Source organism: Podarcis gaigeae (assembly GCF_964106915.1).
Source record: "Podarcis gaigeae genome assembly, chromosome: 3".
Classification (NCBI taxonomy): domain Eukaryota; kingdom Metazoa; phylum Chordata; class Lepidosauria; order Squamata; family Lacertidae; genus Podarcis; species Podarcis gaigeae.
This window is the reverse complement of record NC_139680.1, coordinates 49,582,089-49,602,218: the sequence shown is the minus strand read 5'-3', so window position 1 is coordinate 49,602,218 and position 20,130 is coordinate 49,582,089. Positions and strand designations below refer to the sequence as shown.

Genomic DNA, 20,130 nt, shown 5'->3' with positions numbered 1-20,130 from the left:
CCATGATAATAATAATAATAATAATAATAATAATAATAATAATAATAATAAAATCAATGACTATGTAGCCTTGTTCTGTTCTGAGGACACTTGGGCCTTCACGTTGCCAACTGTGAGTCATCTTGCTTTTATGCCTCTTGTCATCGTGTGAAATCTGGGGGTAGATCTCTACTGCAGCTTACCTTACTGAATAGCTAGGGGTGTCACCTGCGAAGTCTGTGGTTGAAAAATACCCTCAGGCATGAACTCAGTAGGTGGCCATAGACAAGCGCTCTCCCTAACCCTACATGCACCCCTTACCCCACTGGTTTGGATTAAGGGCCTTATTCAGTTTCTGATTTATGTTGCAAATCTATGAATCTGCAACACTTTTCTGGCAAAGAAGGGGAAGAGGGCTCTCTCACTGATCATAGGTATTGAAAAGGGAAGCCTCTTCCTCTGCAGAAACATCCTAGCCAGCTCTTTGTTTAGTTTTGTTTGCAGCTTAGTTTATTTTGTGGGGTTATTTCCAAGACTTGAGAACTACCTTTCCCCACTTCCATTTTCTGAATCCTCCATTGGATCCAAGCCATCTTCTGCTAATGGAATGACTCCTTTGGCTCTTTCCCTTGGTAGTGTTGTAGTCCTAGCTAGTTGAGTTAAATTTCAGGAAGCTGGCCAGCCAGCTATGCCCCTTCTGAGACTCCAATCCATTCCCCCACTCCAGCAGCCAGTCAGTATTCCATGCCCACCGAGTATGGACAGTCCTCACTATTTGGATTTCTTGTTTGGATTTCTTTCCTACCCACACCTCTTCCCCTCATGTTTTGTATTCAGATTTGTCTTTTGGCCTTCTGCAAAGCTTTGGGATCCTGCAAAACTTGCCATTTCCCTCTCTCTTGTGCATGAATGGTGCCATGTTAGCTGTATAAAGATTCACACTCTGCAGATCGAGTGCACTGTTAGTACATGGGAGAATACTTCACAGGTCACTGTTATCATGAATGGACAACCAAAAGATACGTGTAACTGGAACTCAGGCTCAATAATTTCACTTCTTTTTTTCAGGCTGGCAGTTCTGTATTGGTGTATGTAATCCCTTCCCTCCCCAGACTTCATGATTTTAATCTCTCTCCTTTGAACAAACAAGTGTTCTGTGGCCAGGGAGCTGATGCGTAGTTGTAAACAGATAGTGTTTTCATTGCCTAGTTAATCTCCACTTACTATCACGTCATCACTTGCTGAATGCATTTGTCTGACTTGCCCGCCTGTGCACAGGAAGAAATATTTGTCTTAGTCAGGTTGATTGCAGTAAACACTGAATGACATATTGTGCTGGGTACATGGTCAGCCCTTTTCAGGTTTATTGAAACAATGGGTCGGGATCAGCTGGCCAGATAAAGTGTTTAATGCGCCAGATTGCTGTGATCATCAGTTGTAGTGTTCATGTCGCTTTTTTGCATTGCTGAGGGTCAACAAGCCCGTCAGACCAGATGTCTGCAACAATGTAGTGTATGAGTTTTCAGCCTTTTGCAGCAGCCTTCAAAAATGATCTTAGTTTAAATTCAAGGGTCTTTCCAACTACACTACTTCTCTTGCCTTGTTTTTAAAGAGTGCTGTAGACTTCATGGAATAGTAAGATTGTGCCCCCTAGAGATTAGTCCTGAGAACCACAAGCTATTTTTCCAAAATGGTGTGTGTGATAGATAGACCTGCATTCATAGACCTGCAGAGTTGGAAGAGACCACAGGGCCATCAAGCCCAATCCCCTGCAATGCAGAAATCTTTTGACCGATGTGGGACATTAACCCACAACCCTGAGATTGAGAGTCTCATGTTCTACTGATTTGAGCAATTGTGTGTGGAATTACTGTATGTTCCTCATTATCCTATTTCACTTTTTTTCTGAGCTGTGAGGCTTGTTTTAATGGAAGAACTCATTAGCTTCAATTGTGAAGATCACTTGCAGATTTGATTTGTTTGTAGTCTGCATTAAGGCAGTGGCAGCTGGGAGACTGAAGACTTGCAGTGGGTTTTGTATTGCTAATCCTGAGCATTCATGGCAGCCACCCATTTGGTAAAGAGTGTGATGGAGCCCTCTATGTGCACCAGCTTACATGTTTAGAGCTTCTCCACATGAGGGAGAATCCTGACTAGCTCATGCGCCTGTTGGGCTCATCTACTCTGCCACTGAATCTGTGGGTGCCAGGGTCAGTTGTGATCAGTGCACATTTTATTGCCTTCCGGTGGTGGTGGTGGTGCAGTTCATTAGGACATTTATTTGAATTGCTCCCCCCAAAATATACTCTTAAAGTATTTTTTTAAAGTGCCAATGCTTATTAAAAGTCCACCTATAGAAGGGAAGGGTTGTAGCTCGTTGTGGAGCATCTGCTGTGTCTGCAGAAGAATCCAGACTCATTTCCCAGCATCTCTAGGTAGGGCTGGGGAAACTTGTTTCTGAACTCCAGGAGAACTGATGCCAGCCACTGTGGACAATACTGACCTAGATAGACCAATGGTATGACTCTGTATAAAGGTCATGTGGTCCACCTGTAGGAGAGAAATGAAGTACTGGGGTGCTGACACAAAAGTTTTCTGTTGTTTTTTTAAAGCCTTGTAGTTATGTGTATAATTAGATGGTGCCAGGATGCGCTTTTCAACAAAACGGAGATAATACACTTATGGAGGGGGGATTACTGTTCTAAATGTTGGGTCCTTCCTTCTTGCTCCCCTCCCATTTTCTTCTTCCAAAATATTGGAAGAAAGAGCAGAAAACCTGGAATCAAAGGGCTGTTTATATTGTGCATGTGTTTTACAAAGTGTTTGGCTTCATCTACTCTAGATAAATAACTGCTTGAAGTGTGTGGGGCATCACTAAAAATATCTGCAGCTTTTGTTTTTCATTTAGTTAAAAATGATACACCTGATCATGTGTTTTGCCCTTTTCTAGATCTTCATGATCTTCCCCTATAATTGATTGCTTTTGTACCAATAAGGGTACAATATTGAAAGGAAAACCTGCATTCTCTTTCTTGAGAAATGCTTTATTTCTGCAGAGGTATAATATTTAGTCCTCTTGAGATGCATAGCTACAGTGGTGCACAATCTGTAGGGGAAGCAGGCTAGTTTCAAGCAAACTGAAAATGTTTGCTACTATCTTTTAATGCTATATGCTAATATTTTTGTTGTGGGTTTGTGCTGTTGTGCTGTATACAAACCATTACAATAACAATGTATTTCCACCCCCCTGCAGATACATCCAGTTATTGATCAAGTTTTCTCCTTTTCTGATGTTCCCAAGGCCTTCCAGAAGATGGAAGAAGGGCATGCACGTGGAAAAACGGTGATTAATGTAACAGATAAATAAATATTTTCTGTCTAGGTACTCTGATTTCTGTGAAATTTCTTTAGTTCCTATGTGAGTTTTCTTACATGGGACTTTGGTAAGCTACTAATATCTAGAGGTTAATGCTCTGTTACTGCAGCAGCAATAGAATTCTTATTTTGAAATGATTTTTTGTTATGACACCATGAAACATGGTCATTAAATGCACAGTCTTTGGGAAGCAAAAATGTAACGTTTTCATAAAACTTATTGAAGACAGGCTGGAAAACCCTTAAGGTGTATGGAAAGGGATATTTAAAAAGCTTTTTGTTTTGGATAAGGATTCACATTAATGCTTTGCTTCTTTAGATACCCTTGGCATCAACAGTGCATGAACTGTCAGTCACTTGTGTATGTGCAGGATCACTGTGAGAAAAGTGTAATAGGTCTATCCTCTTTCCCCCCACACTGGAGGCAAGTCTTTTTAGTTTTTATAGCCATATCTCATGAAGCTAATACCGACTGCTTCATGATAGCTGACAGACTTTTGCTAATCCTGCATCCATAATTATCCCTCTATGCTCCATTTTGTGCCACGCACAGACTCATAATAACTTATTGGCCCTGTAGAGAACGGCTGTAATATGTTATTTTTATCAGCAGTCTATTATTCCTGCTCTTCATCTATTCTCCCTGCACCTTTTGCCAGAACTTGGAGCTGTTTGTAAACGTACACAATAGAATTCATCAGAATAATATTTATTTGTAAAATATGTTTATACAATAGTTTGGGGCACAGAAAAATGTTTATTTTTAAGTAACACACCTTAAAACCAAGTTTCAAAGAAATAAGCAGCAGCTTCTTATCAAGAACACTAGAAATATTTTAACCAAAAGCAATAATTTGTACAGCAGATTGAAGTGGAAGTGTGCTAATTTCCTAATAAACAAATTAACAAAATAGTGTTCTCTAACCAAGTCAGTGCAGAATTGGAAAATCCTAACAGCTTTTCAGGACACTTCACAGAGCATCCCAGGTGTGCAAGTAGCAATAGTATTAAGTGGTTTGCATCAGAACATTCAAGATCAAAGTAATAGAAATAACAGAATAATCTTCACACTAAGAAATAGTAATAGAAATAACAGAATAATCTTCACACTAGGAAAGAGTAGTAATAGAAATAACAGACTAATCTTCACACTAGGAAAAGAGTAGTAATAGAAATAACAGAATAATCTTCACACTAAGAAAGAGTAGTAATAGAAATAACAGAATAATCTTCACACTAAGAAAGAGTAGTAATAGAAATAACAGAATAATCTTCACACTAGGAAAGAGTAGTACTTTAAGAGCTATCTTAAGTTTCTATATATAAAACCTATTTCTGTTTTCTATTGGGAAATTGCTTTGGTTTGCTAGAGATGCCTAGGTACCAAGCATCTATTATATTTGTCATGAGAATGCAAGCTTCTCCATGACTGTCTCTAACATGCGAGTTTTACTGTAGTTGAATACTCAAGGAATTCAAAATGTTTCCCACCTTAGCATAGAGGTAGACATTTTGCTGGGACTACTTTATAGAATGGCTGCAACTCCTCTAGACTGTTTTTCACCTGAACAGTATGGTGTTAGTGTTTTTCAGGGAACAATTTGGATTATTGTGGAATTCAGATAAAATTTGTACTTAATCACACAAGCTATTGCTGTGGGTTTTCAAATGAGCAATGTCTGCCCACTACATGCTAAGATGGGAAACAAACAGGATGGGTTGTAAAGCAGGGTACAGAAGTAAAGAGCTTAACACTGAAATAACTCTGAATACATTATCAGTAGTATAAAACCAACATGAAAATTTAGGCAACAATTTTCATCCAAGAAATTTTAGGGCACAGAAGTTGGGAAGCAAACAGTTGTTGGTGGTGCAGCTGCTTGAAAACAGAGAATTACTATGCTAGCAAAGCCAGTTTTTATGGAATAGTATTTCCTCTTGCATTTCAAAAGTGGTACATTTTGACCTTTAACAAAGAGTTACTAAGGGCTCATTCACACTTCTGCTTGTCCCATACTTTGATGGGTTTTCTGTTTGCCCCACTGCCCTCCCTGGGAAAACCCACACTTTAGCACTGAATCAGAAAATATGAGTGACATTTACTCCAATTCAGTGGTAAATTATTGGCTATGGGAAAGTGGCGAGACAAGCAGAAGTCTGGATGAGTCCCACGTTGTATAAAGTAAGGCAGACATGCAGATTTTTAAGGAACTGAGCAGCTTATTTGGCAGCCTATTCTATCTGGCAGCAAATGTTTATGGAATATGCATTTGTCTTTGATACAAAAGTACAACCACAGGCTTAAGAGTGTACTTTAATACATTAATAATGCTGTAACTCCATTTTAAAAATTGCCTGATTTGATTGGGTTCATTTTATGAGTAAACGGTTCATTATATTTGGTCCAAACAGAATAGCTGCAGGCAAATTTTCAGTAAAAAAAATTCCAGTGCAAAAATGTAAATTCTGTTTCAGCATGAAGCCGAGGAGAATAAAACAAGTCTTTCTAAATAATTTAAAATACCAGATTAAAATGTAATCTGAATGAGTAACTTATCAATGATGTATAATAACTGCTTGCAATATGTTTTAACCTTTGAATAACAAATAGGAAAGGGGTACAAACAGCATTCACTCACTCACTCAAATTCTGTTCATTGTTTTTAAAAATTACTGTGAAGACTGCTCCAATGTCCTGTTTTCTGCCAGTCTTCATAAAGTTGATGGAACTGATTCTTAGCCTGTGCCATTTATACGACCAGTGGTTCCCAGCACTGTGTTGGCCTGTCTTTGCTGGCTGAACTGAGAACGAGGTGGTTTTGATCATAGTGCTCCCCACCTAAAATTAAACAATAGTTTCAGTATAGCATTTGTGAGCGAAAACAAATCTTCGATGAACCACTGAATCCCCACAATTCCTCTACTTGTTGTCTTCCTGCAGGATGGCATTCTTGTTTCTGTGCAGTCTCCTCTCAAGACAACATTTGCTTCCCTGCACCCTAGCTGCCATGCAAATTTATCTTGCAACCTGCAAGTATACATGACTTACTGGTTATCAGAAATTCTAATCCTCGGTCTAAGATGTGCCCAATCTATGAAGTATAATGCTATGCGTTTACTTATCTAGCAGATATTCCCTACTGTAAGAGGCTTACACATAAATCCATTTCTTTAATAACCAGGAACTATGAGCTTAGTCTGAGATAGCTATGATCAAAGTCCTAACTTGTTGCATAGAAGGTGAGTCATGACTTTGGTTTGACTGGGTCCACTGGGGTAAATCTCAAGGAATTCAGCGTCACACTTTGATGGATGTTGCATCTGTGAAAACATTTCAACATGCCAGATGGAATGATCCCCCCCCCTCTCCGTTCTGGGGGTTTTCCCAACCCCACTGAGCCAGTTTGAGGGGGCAGCAGAGAGGGGGGAAACCCTATTGTTCAAGGCTTCCATTGATGGTGCTTTTAAGTGGATCCTGCTGTGGGGGTTTTTTTTTTTTTTAAGCATTCTTGCTCTATTATTCCACAGAAAATGGTTTTATGGGGAAATGTAGGGTGGTTGTTTTTTGCTACAATTACATCCTACCTGTCTTCCAAGATAGAACTTCAAGGTGGCATTGACAGGCTTTTCAGGCCATTCCCCATGGTTTTCAACCAAACCATACCTATTGTCATTATTTATTAAATTTATATACTGCCTTTCATCCAAAGTTCACAGGGCAGCTTACAACATAAAACACAATAAAAACAAAAAATGCATAACATAACAACAACAAAAAAATCCCAGGCATATTTAAAAGGCCATAGATTGTTCTATCAGCCAAAGACTGAATATTTTCACTTGGTGCCTAAAGATTTGTAATGAAGGTGCTGGGCAAGCCTCCCTGAGGAGAGCATTCTGCAAAGGGGGAGCCACTGCAGAAAAGGTCCATTCTAGTGTTATAATGTTGCATCTATTTAGAATGTTGCATTGCGTTAACGTGAGACCGCGCCCTGAAAATGTGGCTGATCATACTAGAATTTAGACTGTGTATATATCATATGATAATTTGTGTAATTAAATTTTAAACAGGCATTTGCCTATGTTGATAATCATTAATGTTTGTATATCTTTTGAGTATCTACTCTGAAATCCTTGCATCTCACCTCTATGGACTCAAAATTATATATCATGTTCACAACTGATCAAGGGGACTTTTACGAGAGGATGCTTACTACTCAAAATGACTAGCTCTGTTACCCGCAAAGGAATGCTATTTAACTAACAAAATGTAAATTGGCATTCTCAAAGTAGACTGCAGGACATCATCCAACTCTTCGTGACCCCATGGACACGACTAAACGACAACAAATTTGGCATTTAATTTACACATCAATAATAAAAACAATACTGCTTTCTCCAAATGTTGTATTGTAGATTTCCATTGGCAAGAAACTTGTCTGGAAAAGTATGAGCTGTGGAACATCATGTGGTAGAAACTATTGGAACAGTTTTGGTTATTTTATAAATTACTCAAGATGGTTTTTTGCAGTAGCTAGTAGTGAACAAGTAGATCAAGTTTTGTTTGTTAAAGAAAAAGTCCATCTATCTTTTAGTGTCAGTTCTAACTGCAGCCTCAAGAGGGCAACATAACACACACTTAGAAAGTACAAGCTTAGTATCAGCTCACAAACTGGAATAGGCATTAATATACTGACAAATGCTATTCCTCTTTGAGTTGCCACTGGCCCCTTGTTTTTCTATTAAACTAAAGATCCTGACATTAGTATGACTGGAACTCAGTAAATATTAACTTTACTAACCGTGTATTAACACTAAACTGCTCTGATGCAAATAACAAAGCTTGCCGAACTTATTTGGGGCAATATGTCTGTCCAGAATGATTTTGTATTTTGATATTAAGCCTATGCAGTTTTTCAGAGAAAAAGCAGATTTACTACATGGCTTATGATAAAACAGTAAATCCTGAACTCTCTACAAAAATTGACACTATACCTATGCCATCTACAGATTAAACTGCTCAAGTGTTCAGAAAAGACAATAATCTGAATCCAGTTATTAAAACTAATAATAAAAACTTTATTATTAAACTGAAGTCTATATAGATTCTTTGAAAAGCATCACAAATTGATGCAAGGTAGTTTGGTTTTCAGCAGTTGTTTAATGCAAACAGTGCTCTTGACTCCTTACAGTAACTGGCCCAAGCAAAAGTGTGATTTCTGTCTACCAATTCACATTAGCTAAAAGGGCTCAAAAGGTGTGTCCTTCCAACCCCAACCCAGTATGGAAAGCATGCCTTTAAAAAATATTGCTCTGCATAACCAGATCATAAGGATTTCCGAAGATAATGGACTATTGCTGAAAAACGTGGAATTTAGATTGCACACTCAATACAAACAACACAAAGCCATGTCTTTCTTTCCACTTACCTTACCAAAATTCATTTTCACTAAATACCAATTCAGAGTTGTTTATAACTTACAGCCGGGAAGTTCTTACCTTTAATATCTAATACTAAGTTTGGTTTCATCTTTCTGTAAATCCTCCCATCTGGATTAATACTCCATTTTTGTTTTTCTTCATTCTGCTGAAGTGCCAGGCCCAGTTTGGCACCAGGTGTAATCAGGTTACCCACAATTGTCAAGCAAAGTTCTTCTGCCAGCTGTGCAGTTAAATAGAAAGTATGAGTCAAAAAATCTTGGTCTTATTTCCAAAACTAGTATATTTGTGCATATGCATGGATAGGATTGTGGATATTTTCATGTCTCTCTTGATACTTTCCTCTGAATAAACTGATTTTCAGTATTCGGAGATTCTAGTAGTATTCCCACAATATAGCGGCTGTTACTGCAACATTATTTAACATTTGTTCATTCATTCTCTAAAAAAGACTATCTTACATATTATTAGAGGTGCATTAACTGTTTAGTTGCAGTTTTGTCGTGGCTTACTTTTTGCCATACAGAATATGAAGTAGTAGCAGAATGCCATATTTTTAGAGATGAAAAATAAAAGCCTACTAATTATTTGGCATTCAAGGTACCTTGAGCAACAGCTTTATTATTTGTACCCCACCTATTAGACTGGGTTGCCCCAGCTACTCTGGGTGGCTTCCAACAAAATATTAAAAATACAAAACCACAGTGAAACATTAGAGCATAAAAAACTTCCCAATACAGAGCGGCCTTCAGGTGTCGTGTAATTATTTTCTTGACATCTGATGGGAGAGTGTTCCACAGGGTAGGCACCACTACTAGAAGGCCCTCTGCCTGTGAACTATTTGTTACATTTTTATGGAAAAGCAGGATTTAAAAATGCCCAAGGTGGCTAGCAATTCAGTCTCAATGTATTATAATTAAGCAGTATCACAACTATCACAACAAATATCACAACTCATTATCATTGTATACGTTCACCAAAGCAGCTTGCTAATAACACTCTCCTTCCACATAAACTTGTCTGAATTAAAGATAATTTATCCCTGGTATGTTGAATGGATGACTGATGCCATGAGAGACAGAACAAGCTAGATGTAATGCAATTCCCAGCTGGAGATCATACAAAGTGTATATTACTGAGCAATGGCTAAGTAATAGTTCTACTGTTTTAGGTTGTTAGGCTGCTGAACGGAAAATAATATAGTGCAACTGACTTTTGGGGTTGGTGTGTTGTGCGACAAGCACACGGAGTGCAATGAGATTGAGTGTTTGGGGGGGGGAGGCTCAGTTAATTTCACTGTATACAGGTTGTACGTTGACAAAAAAGGTATTATTCTTATCTACTTCAGACTGGGTTGCAAGAATTCAGCTGAGTGCTGAAATGAAGACATATGAAAAGTAATGGTTTAATATCACTTTAATGTTTCCAATGTGTTAAGAAGAGGCATTAAACTCAATCAGTTCAGTGTTGCAGCCTGTTGTAAGTGCACAGCTATTTGCTCCATGTTGAGACATGCTCTTGGTTTATTGCAAGAAAGAAACCCATTCCACTGTGAGTTGAGAAATCTATTCCTTTGGCAGAATGTTTTAGGTCAAGTTATACAACTTAAAAAAAAATACACATGGCTTGTCACTCAAGCTCTGTTCACTTTGTTTTGATGTTACGGCCTGAACTGTTTTTTTTTTTTACTTTGATCATCAAAGTATGTAACTCAGTAGGATTTACTTCCAAGCATTTTTTTTTAGGTCTAGCTGCTAGGCTAGTGTTGGCAGGCACCACTGTTGCAAGCCTTGATGTAGAAGTTCACAATTTGATTTTGAAACAACACATATTTCCACTATAAAGCAGGAACCAAACAGCAATAGAATTATTAATAAATTGTCTAAAAGGCTGCTTTCAAAACTCAACATTTCCTCCTATATTTGTCAAGGTTCCAGGTCAGTAATAATAATTACCGTATTTTTCGCTCTATAAGACGCACCAGACCACAAGACGCACCTAGTTTTTGGAGGAGGAAAACAAGAAAAAAAAATATTCTGAATCTCAGAAGCCAGAACAGCAAGAGGGATCGCTACGCAGTGAAAGCAGCGATCCCTCTTGCTGTTCTGGCTTCTGGGATAGCTACGCAGCCAGCATTCGCTCCATAAGACGCACACACATTTCCCCTTACTTTTTAGGAGGGAAAAAGTGAGTCTTATAGAGCAAAAAATACGGTATATAGACTCATTGCTTTCAAAGGGCTCAAAAAAGTCAGCAAGAGAGACTATAAAAACCCTGAAAAATCCAGTATCTTCCTCCTGTAAAGCAGCTATTATTTTAGCACTTCCATGTCTTTAGTAATCTTGTTTTTTTTTAATATAAAGAAGCATAAAAAACTTGCATTGAACACAAGGTACAGCCACTTAGTGCAGCAAATAATAGGGGGGGGGGGCAAGAGGAATATAGCCTCTGGTCAAAGTCCTTTTTGCTTTCCCCTTAAGAATCACTGTGGGGCTGCACTCATAGGAAATCCAACATGGGCAGCTGTTGAGGCTCAGTGCATCCTGGCAGTCTCACCAGGGCTGACATCAGAACCTCCCCACTCAGGTGCTTCTTTAAACTGTTACTCTCCTTATACCAGTGGGTATACCCAGTGGGCAACCTTTTGGATGGCAGCCATGTCATCCCCAATCCTTCATGAGTGTGCTCCATTTCCCAGGCTTCAATGCTGCTTCGACCATGTAAATACATCCGAGGGGGAGTTAAATGATTGGCAATAGTAGCAATGTCAGGGGGCAGCAACAGAGCCAGGCAGCAGTGGCAGATGGGGAAAGCCACTGGTGTTAAAAAGCCAAGGACCCGCTAAGCCTGGCACCAGCCCTTTTACGAAGCTGCCGACGCAAAATAGAACCATGCTTTTCATCAAACTGCTGAAGAGCTCATGTTCCCATTTCAGTTACTATTCACTTATCACAGTATAGAAAAGTTATTTCCTATTTTTCCTATAGGATGGGTGCTGTTAGCAAGTAATTATTAAGGCAGAACCTTACCCTACATTTGATGAATCCATCTTGATAAATCCAGACTTGTTCATCAGATTTAGCATCTTCCACAACCTGTATCCTAAGAAGATTCAAGTCATCTACATTTCCATCAGTTGACATGAACTTCTTTGTTACTTTGTTTCTCAGTCTGAAATATGCTTTTTTCTGTAAATAAATAAATCAGGGCTTTTAACACTGCAGTAACGGCAAACATTATGAGCCCTGTCTGGCTAACCTTGACCTAATAATGTAATTAATATTACCAACAGCACTTCAAGATGCTTCCCCCTTTTTACAGACAATAGTGTCGCAACCCTGGATTAGGGAAATACATAAAATATGACGTTATTAACTTGGTACTCTTGTGCAATACTAGGATAAAGGGATTGAATAGTACTAGTAAAAAGATAGAAGATTCACAGACGCTTCTGACATCCCAGAGTAAATTGTAGTGTCTTACCTGTAGTAAAGGCCGTAGAGAACCTATTTTGTGGTAGCCACTTGACTCATACCAGTTTGGTATTTTCTGAGGTGATAATAAAATCTGACGACCTTTATAGTTACTGTATTCATAAATAATCCATCTGAAACAAACAATATTTTACTAACTAAGTACATTAAAAAGTGCTGAGGAGAAACAACCTTTTAAAAATATTTACTGCGGTAGTATTGCATACTAGTGTCTCTTCTCACCCTGCTCACCACTTCTGCCAGCCCATTGTTGGCCCTCCGTTTTACACTTCACCAACCCCCCTTCCCCTTTTTTTACACCCTGTTGCCAGCTGTGGGGAGGAAACCAAAGGAGAAAGTCCTTTCCCCCTTTGTTGTCATCCTCTCTGCTACTGTGAGGAGTATGCTATGTGAATAGGAGAGAAACGTTAGAAAGCAGACTTCCTCTTGCATGGAATGTGGGGTGGGGATGAAAGCTGCTTTCTCCTTCTCTCCAGAGGAATAAGCAGGACAGGCCCGAGCCTCCTGCTCTGCTGCCATCTCTCCCCACGCCCCCCAATCTTGGCCTCCTACCTAGCTGACACTGAAACAGCATCGTTGATTTGAGGTGTACAGCAACAGCAGAGCAGGACAGTTGCTGGGAAGCTGCTCTGGTCTGACCTGGCTATTCTCCTGTGGCTCATCTGGGCCTCCCAACCCCCATGCATATTGCCAGGGCTTCCTGCTCATTTGCCTGCCTATTCTGTTGTCACACTGCACTTTCCATGGCTGCCAAACACAGCATGGTGACATTTTTACAATTACATACAACAGTATATATATCTTGCTTAAGCAGCAGATCTACTATTATTATGCCTCATGAAAACCAGTGAGAGTTGCCTCTAAGCGAATATGTTTAGGTGGGTGGCTTTATGACTGTATTGCACAGAACAGTGGTGTATGTTTGAGCCCAATAAAACCATCATAATAGCCAATATCTTTTAAAAGGCCTAATAAAAAGCAGAAAATGTCACTGTGAAAGCTGAGATGGGTTCAAGTCTGTCCTTTGCTCAAGCCACCCGAAGCTTGTAAAGTAACTAACAAACTGATCCACAGACATTAATTTACAGGGGGTTTTTTTAAATAAAAAAATTATGCAGTAACACTTGACTAATCCATGATTAATGATCCGATGCTAACTGGGATATGAAGCCAGGGTATGAAGTGGGCTTAAAATTCAGTGTGTAGTAAGAATTATATCTGAACTGAGCACCCTATCCCACCCCTTTTTCCGTTTTTCTAGCCTCTGCTTGCAAGCAGACCTTGCCAACATCTCCCTACCCTACAGTCTTGGAGTAGGACTTAGCTTGGAAAGGGAAACCACGGAAACTTGGCTTTGTTTCACTGTTTGGGATCTTTACAAATTATGGATAAATGTTATGTCACCACTAGGCCCAAGGCAACTAACCATTTTTTTAAAAAAAATGTGAGGACATGCAGGTACCTGAATTTTCACCTGGAATGAGTTTTCTGGCAATTCTGCTAAACATGGTGTATTTAGATAATGTCCTGCTACATAAACCACTACTGAAAACTTGACAGAGTAACAACCCTGAGTTCATCCTCACTTCAGTTAAGACAGCCTAAAATACCCAGGTTCAAATTCTTACAGCAGGGGTGAGGACAGTGTTCAAAACTTCCATTGTTCTAGGCGCATTTTGCAACTGAGAAATCCATAAGCGTGAGCAATTTCTGAGCTCTGGACGCAGTACTGCACCTAAGATTTCAGATTAAAACTGCAGAGTGGAAGGAAAGGAAGACTTTTTTCTGCCTCCCCACTTCTAGCTACTCTGAGAAGAATGGAGAAGAGACCCTTTAAAAAATATTAGGGGGTGGGCAGGGGAAGGACTAGATCATGTAAAAAATGAACATAGAATTTTAGCTGCGGTTCATTCATTTTCAGCTTTGTATTCTTGTTATAAAAAAGTGTGCCTAGATATTCTGTTGTTGCGCCCATAACCTCGGTTTCAGGTGCCATTTAGCTCCTAGCCATCATATCTCAGTTTCTAACACTGGGTGAGGAGCCTCAGGCCCAGGACCCAAATGTGAACCCCAGGCCTTTCTGTCTGGTCCTTGGTATTCTTCAGAGGCCACACCTCTCACTAGCCACCCTTTGCACTGTCCTTGTGTTTTTGTCTGGCTGGAATGCATCCTTGAACTGTATGATGCCTCTTGATTGCACAAAGAGTGCACCAACGCCTAACTTTGGTGTGTAGCCCAGTATACAAAGGTAAGAGTCAGAGTCATTGCTCTTCTTACTTATGCCTTTGGTCCCCTTGCTGCTGAGATCTGGTCTCTGGAAGGTTCCATAGAAGGGAATGTGGTCCTTGGACTGAAAAATAGTCCCTATCCCTGCCTTAGAGACAGGAACATCTTTTGAAAAGACAGTGTATCTACAAAATTCTACTTAACAGTGCAACCCTGTACATGTATACTTAAAAGTAAGCCTCACTTAGTTCATTCTACAAATAACAAATCCCTCACTTCAGAAAGTGAACTTACATGCCACCATGGACATCTACTGAAGCCACATGACGGTTGTAGCCAAGGAACTGGAGATTTAAGACCTCGGTAGTAAATTCCATTTTCTTTCCGTTGAAGTCTTCCTTTTCAAAAAGGGCTATGGTTGGCTCAGAAAGTTCCTGTTTTAAAAGAGAAGGTTGTTTATTTCTTGTACATCTGATGTTTACTAATGTGCTGGACAGTTGCGAGATGTTCATCAAGCACTATACACCACTTAAATCTGGGTCATCCCCTACCTCAGTGCTGCATTACCTTAGCTAAAACTGTAATGTTACAGCAACTTGCCTTTGAACAATTCTCCAACAGAGGAATAGCTGGGGAGGTTAGTTCAGTAATACTGTACTGTAAACCATGGCATCTGGAAAGGCTTCAAGTCCTCAGTTCAAGCTAAATAACTTATCTAACACAGCTATCTTTTCAGAGAAATGAAAAACAAGTCCTCTGGTCTGGAACTAACTAGGTGGCAAGTCTGTATAAAAGGCATTACTCATGAAAAAGTTATTCCAAGTGTGGGATGAAAACTGGAAAGAAAAGCAAGGTGATGACTTACAGCCACACCTTCCAATCTTGGCTGGCATCTTCATGAGTCAGCAACAGCTAAAATTGCAGAACTTTTCCTACAGCTATATGGATGTGCTGCAAATCTATAATTCTTTACAAAGTAAGAACTCTAAACTCTGCTACTCAGGGTTTTATACATAACACTTATTTTATGCACTTATTCCATGCATAAGAGTTACTAATTTATAATTCTAGACAAGGTATAGATGAAGTCAAGGTGTATTCATGGGCCTTACTGTCATACAAAATGTTTCAAACGTACTCATGGCATTTCTGCTAAGTCTTAGATTGGTGAGGACCATATGGTTTGTAGGGAAGTATATGGAGTTGGCACAGAAATCCTTTTGCAGCATTAAAATTATTGAATGAGAGAAATAATACTGTATTTACTCGAATGTAATGCACACCTTTTTTGGCCAAATTACTTCGCAAAAATAAGGGTATACATGGTTTTGAAAATTGAGGTAGGCATTAGATTCAATGGCACATTAGATTCAAATAAATACGGTATATGCTTTAAGAAAAAATTATAGTGAAATGACAAAAATACTTAGTCTCAAACTGAGTAGGAGAACTTGGGCACCAATTCTTAGAATTACAATTCTTATATAAACCAGCTGAGATAGAACAATTCAGCTGGCCTGATGAAGAGGCCTTTGGCAGCTGACATATGAGAAAAATGAAGAGCCAAAGGCAGTTGATTTCTTAGCAGAGCCGATGAAATGGTCCTGCTTTCCTTCTGTGTCTCTGGTGCAGCTTGATGGAATGGGCGCTACTAGGTTGAGGAAAAGCCAAAGGCAGCTGGCTTTTCAGCAGAGCCCATGAACATCTGAGTAAAACAGCCTTCCAAGTCTGTGGAATTATCTTGTTTATACATAAGCAAGATATAAATTAGATTCCAGGCATGCTGTTTAGTGATACTTCTTTAGTATGTTAGCACAACCTGCAAATCTTCAAGGTGTTTATTGATGTGAAAAGGCAGGTGCCTTGCCATTTGTTTGTTTTGTTAACAGAACTTTCAAAGAAAACATTTACTTAGCACCAACAGCTTCTTTCAGTGCAAATTAACAACTACCAAATTGCTAAATACAAAGCTTTGCTTTGCGGTTGACTCTGTTGTGCCTAAAATTGACGACTACTACTAGACAAATGTAGAGCAGGTAATTTATGGGCTTTGGGCCTTCATGGTCAATTAAATGAATACTGTGTATTTATTAAGAAGTAAGCACTTCTAGTACATTTTTTCTAGTGCTGCTATGATTTTTTTATCTTGAGAAAAACAAGCGTGGAGTATGAAATACTCATTGAAACTTTCCCAAATACTTTGTCTTATTCATTTCATGGCACTTTATACCCACTCCCTGTGTGATTCTAGCCAATCAGGGATTATAAACTAACAATATGACATCATGGTATTATGTAGCCAATCAGATTTGATTATGTACCATTAGCAATAAGGGCAAATAAGGCAGCATTGACCACCCTGGGAAGCTGGGACAATTGAGCATTCCTGTCTTCTTCTGCTGCATAGTACAGCAAGAGAGCAGGAATCAGCCAACTCAATTGGCAATATTGTCCTACTGCAACCTCTGTGAACATTTTGCTCACTAATTTCCTCCTTCAAGAATTTTATTTCATGAAAATTACCTCCCTCCTCCCCCCAGAAACTCATCCTCTACTTTATATCAACAGATGTATGTGAAGGGGAGGGGCCAGCAAGACAGCTGACCTGATTGTAAATGTAGGCAGGCTGAAAGGGAAATGTTGAGGAGAGGGGAGGTTGAGGAAGACATTCTGGTGTACAATGGCTATGTAAAAGGCAGCCATCAGAAGGCAAAAAAGCATTAATGCTGGCTGGAAGTGAGAAAGAACTAAGGATTTAAGGACAGATAAAGGAGTGCAAGTATAAAGGAAGGTGGGAGGGAATATAATTTAGAGAATATTAAAGAATCGAGAAAAGGTCAGGGGAAGCAGAAAGGACTCAAGTTATACAAAGGGGAGGAGGGCTGGGCACAAAATGCTCTATGTTGCTTAGGATTAATTTGGATGCTTTTAAAAAGAGCCAGCAAGAAAAACTTTGTGATGGGTAGAATCCTGATATCTCTCGAAAGTGAGGGATTCACCACGTACCATCTAAAGTAAGAATATGTTCTGGGAATCTAAGGGTTCTCATTATAAGCGAAAACTTTACAAGGTAAATAAAATTTTAAGCAGAGGCATCTCTCATGTCTGATTTAGCTGAGATTTCTGCATTGCAAGGGTTGGACTAGATGACCCTTGCAAGACCCTCCAACTCTATGATTCTATAGCTCTATGATTCTATGAAATACATGTAGCTGCCCTGTCATATTTACTCTGGCCCTCAACTAATGGAGGGAAATTTTGCTTTAGTTGATTAATATTCTAATTGAATTAATTCATGTTTGCAGCCTGATCTTTCTGAAGTCACAGAATCAACCCTGAAAAATAGTTTAGCAAAGATTTAACTGCTGGATTATTCTTTGAACTGCTTTTTTACTAATCATGAGCTACCCTAGGAATATGTACTGAAGGGTGAGATACAAAATTTGTTACATAAACCAACAATTAATGGTAGGATTTTGCAATATCTAAAAATACGGATAACCATGCAGGTTGTTCCATGCTAATTTGCTGTCAGCTCCATAGAGCTACAATATATGCTTCCTTTCCCCCAAATAAACTATTTAGTAGCATATTTTTAGGTCAATTTTTGTTTCTATAACCTAGTCATAAGAACTTAGCTCAGTAATGAGGCAATTTCAGCTTGCAATGGCTATCCAACTCTTTGTAAAACTTACAATATTTACAACTTTTAAGGACTTCAAGCAAGTTTTGGGTAGGCAACCCATTGCAGACAGATTAGGATAGGCTCCTTCTTCTAACACATACTGATTTCCAGAGAAATTTTCTTCATCATATGCAATCCAACTGCAAAAAAGAAGAAAATGGCAATGTTAAATTCTTGCTTTGTTGTTAATTGCCAGTTTTCTTAATTGTTAGTTTTGTTAATTGCCATTTCAACCCAAGCTCTGTGTAGCTTGAAAGCCTGTTGCCCGAGTGCTCAGTCAGATGTAGCATTATTCTTCATCAATAAAGAATAAGAATATTCCATTAATATGGGCTTTTAAAAATACATGTTTCCTTACTGATATGTTTAAGAGACTTAGCATCATGCAATGCAGGATCAACATGTTCTTGTGCGAAGTTATTCAGAATGAGCAGAGACATGCATTCTAAAGGGTGGGGAAATAATCATGAAGGCAAAAAGTGTGCATTCAAATCCCTTCCACTACACTCTTGAATACACAAAATGTTTGTCATTATCCTTAGTTGCTCCCTTACATTTTTAGACAGATTTTACTATTAAGAACAAAAACCTTGATTCCACTAATCCCAAATGGGAAGATGCATCCACCCTGAGCCTATTCAGTGTTACTCAGATGGTTTGTATCTGTTGCAAACTCAGAAGCTTGATTGCTTGGGAGTTCAATGATGCAGTTTCGTACTCACCTGCCAGATAATACTTTTGAAGACATAGCAAGGAATGTCTCCTCGATCTCTGAAGTATCTTTCTCAAATATTTGACAGTTACCCTGGAACTCTGGTTCCGAAAATAGCTGGACCTTTAAAGACAAAGCAGGTCACGTTAAACACTAAACATTGTGCTCAGGACAATTCCAACATAGTGAGTGTCAGAAAAGAGCTGTAGAAATAAATGAATTTAACTAATGCACTTAGTTGGGTATCACCCCATATTGTTAAACAGATAATTCTGACAACATTTTAATTATCTATGAATACAAGCAAAACATTTTTAAACTAAAATAAAAATGTACATAATGTACGTATTTCCAAACTATTTTACAAAGATGACTTTGTAGTAGAATTTGACAGTCAATTCTTGATTCCATTTGCTGACCTGGAAGTGAAACTTTATTCTAAGATAAATACAAACTGTCTTTTCCCTTATTGTTACGGCTCCACTGGCAACAGTATCTTTTGATCTGATGTGTTCTTGCCACAGTGAAGAATGAAAAGACAGGCTAGAGCTTGAACAGACTGAATGTTGGTTCAACTTGAAAGCAGTGAGATTTTTCAATTTTGAAGAGATCCCATTCCTGAGCTTGGTACTTCAGACAAAGGTGGGAACTCACTCCTATAGTCATATTGAGCTTCTGAAGCAGAGTGCTCCCATGCTTCCAAGTGCCTTGGAACTCAGCCAACATCAGGCAAGATCCCTCTCAAGAGTCAGGGGATGAGCAGGGCTGATGGTGACTGCACATTTTGGCCAGTAGCTAAGGCTCACCAAAATTTGTGGACTTTTCCCCATTGCCAAAACCAATATTATCCTTCCATGTGTTGGCCAGGTCTGCATGATACCATGTAGAGAAGCGCCCTGGGAAGATTGGAAAGTCCTTTCGCAAAAAAGCCTGAGTATTTTAGGAAACCCTGAGCATCATCTGCAAATACATTTGTTCTTGCATTAAAAGGACCAGGACATTTGCATTAGATACACATTTTCTGCATCTGGCAAAACTTGACAAGGACTCAGTCTGCCTCCTCCCAGGGTACTGATTCCACTTTGTGAATCTCTCTGCCTACAGCCTCTCTACTCGTCTTTTTTTATGTTATCTCAAGTCAGCTTGCTATATTTGCTATGTAAAAGCCTGGAAGCTTTACCTTAAATTTCCCCGTATGATCACTCATGTTGTCCTAAAAT

At 39.0% G+C, this 20,130-nt stretch overlaps 2 protein-coding genes across 12 annotated transcripts in view; one reads left to right on the top strand and one right to left on the bottom strand.

Moving 5' to 3' along the window:
* RTN4IP1 (reticulon 4 interacting protein 1) overlaps window positions 1–20,130 on the top strand; it is a 110,975-nt gene that overhangs the window by 64,580 nt on the left and 26,265 nt on the right. For 6 of the 8 annotated variants that reach the window (XM_083731378.1, XM_083731377.1, XM_083731379.1 and 3 more), the window contains one exon: window positions 3,233–3,322. In XM_083731378.1, coding sequence (XP_083587504.1) covers window positions 3,233–3,322 — 90 coding nt within the window. Of the gene's footprint in view, window positions 1–3,232; window positions 3,365–6,295; window positions 6,837–20,130 lie in introns of those variants that run through there. The other 2 variants (XM_083731376.1, XM_083731381.1) reach the window with 2 other exon arrangements.
* The window catches only part of CRYBG1 (crystallin beta-gamma domain containing 1), a 93,887-nt gene continuing 77,804 nt past the window's right edge, over window positions 4,048–20,130 (bottom strand). For 3 of the 4 annotated variants that reach the window (XM_083731024.1, XM_083731025.1, XM_083731026.1), the window contains 8 exons: window positions 20,091–20,123; window positions 18,921–19,033; window positions 18,209–18,338; window positions 14,808–14,947; window positions 12,277–12,400; window positions 11,823–11,981; window positions 8,854–9,016; window positions 4,048–6,193 (listed from right to left, as the gene is read on the bottom strand). In XM_083731024.1, the coding sequence (XP_083587150.1) occupies window positions 6,105–6,193; window positions 8,854–9,016; window positions 11,823–11,981; window positions 12,277–12,400; window positions 14,808–14,947; window positions 18,209–18,338; window positions 18,921–19,033; window positions 20,091–20,123 (951 nt within the window). In that variant the 3' untranslated portion in view covers window positions 4,048–6,104. The remainder of the gene's footprint in view (window positions 6,194–8,853; window positions 9,017–11,822; window positions 11,982–12,276; window positions 12,401–14,807; window positions 14,948–18,208; window positions 18,339–18,920; window positions 19,034–20,090; window positions 20,124–20,130) is intronic. The other variant, XR_014562236.1, reaches the window with a different exon arrangement.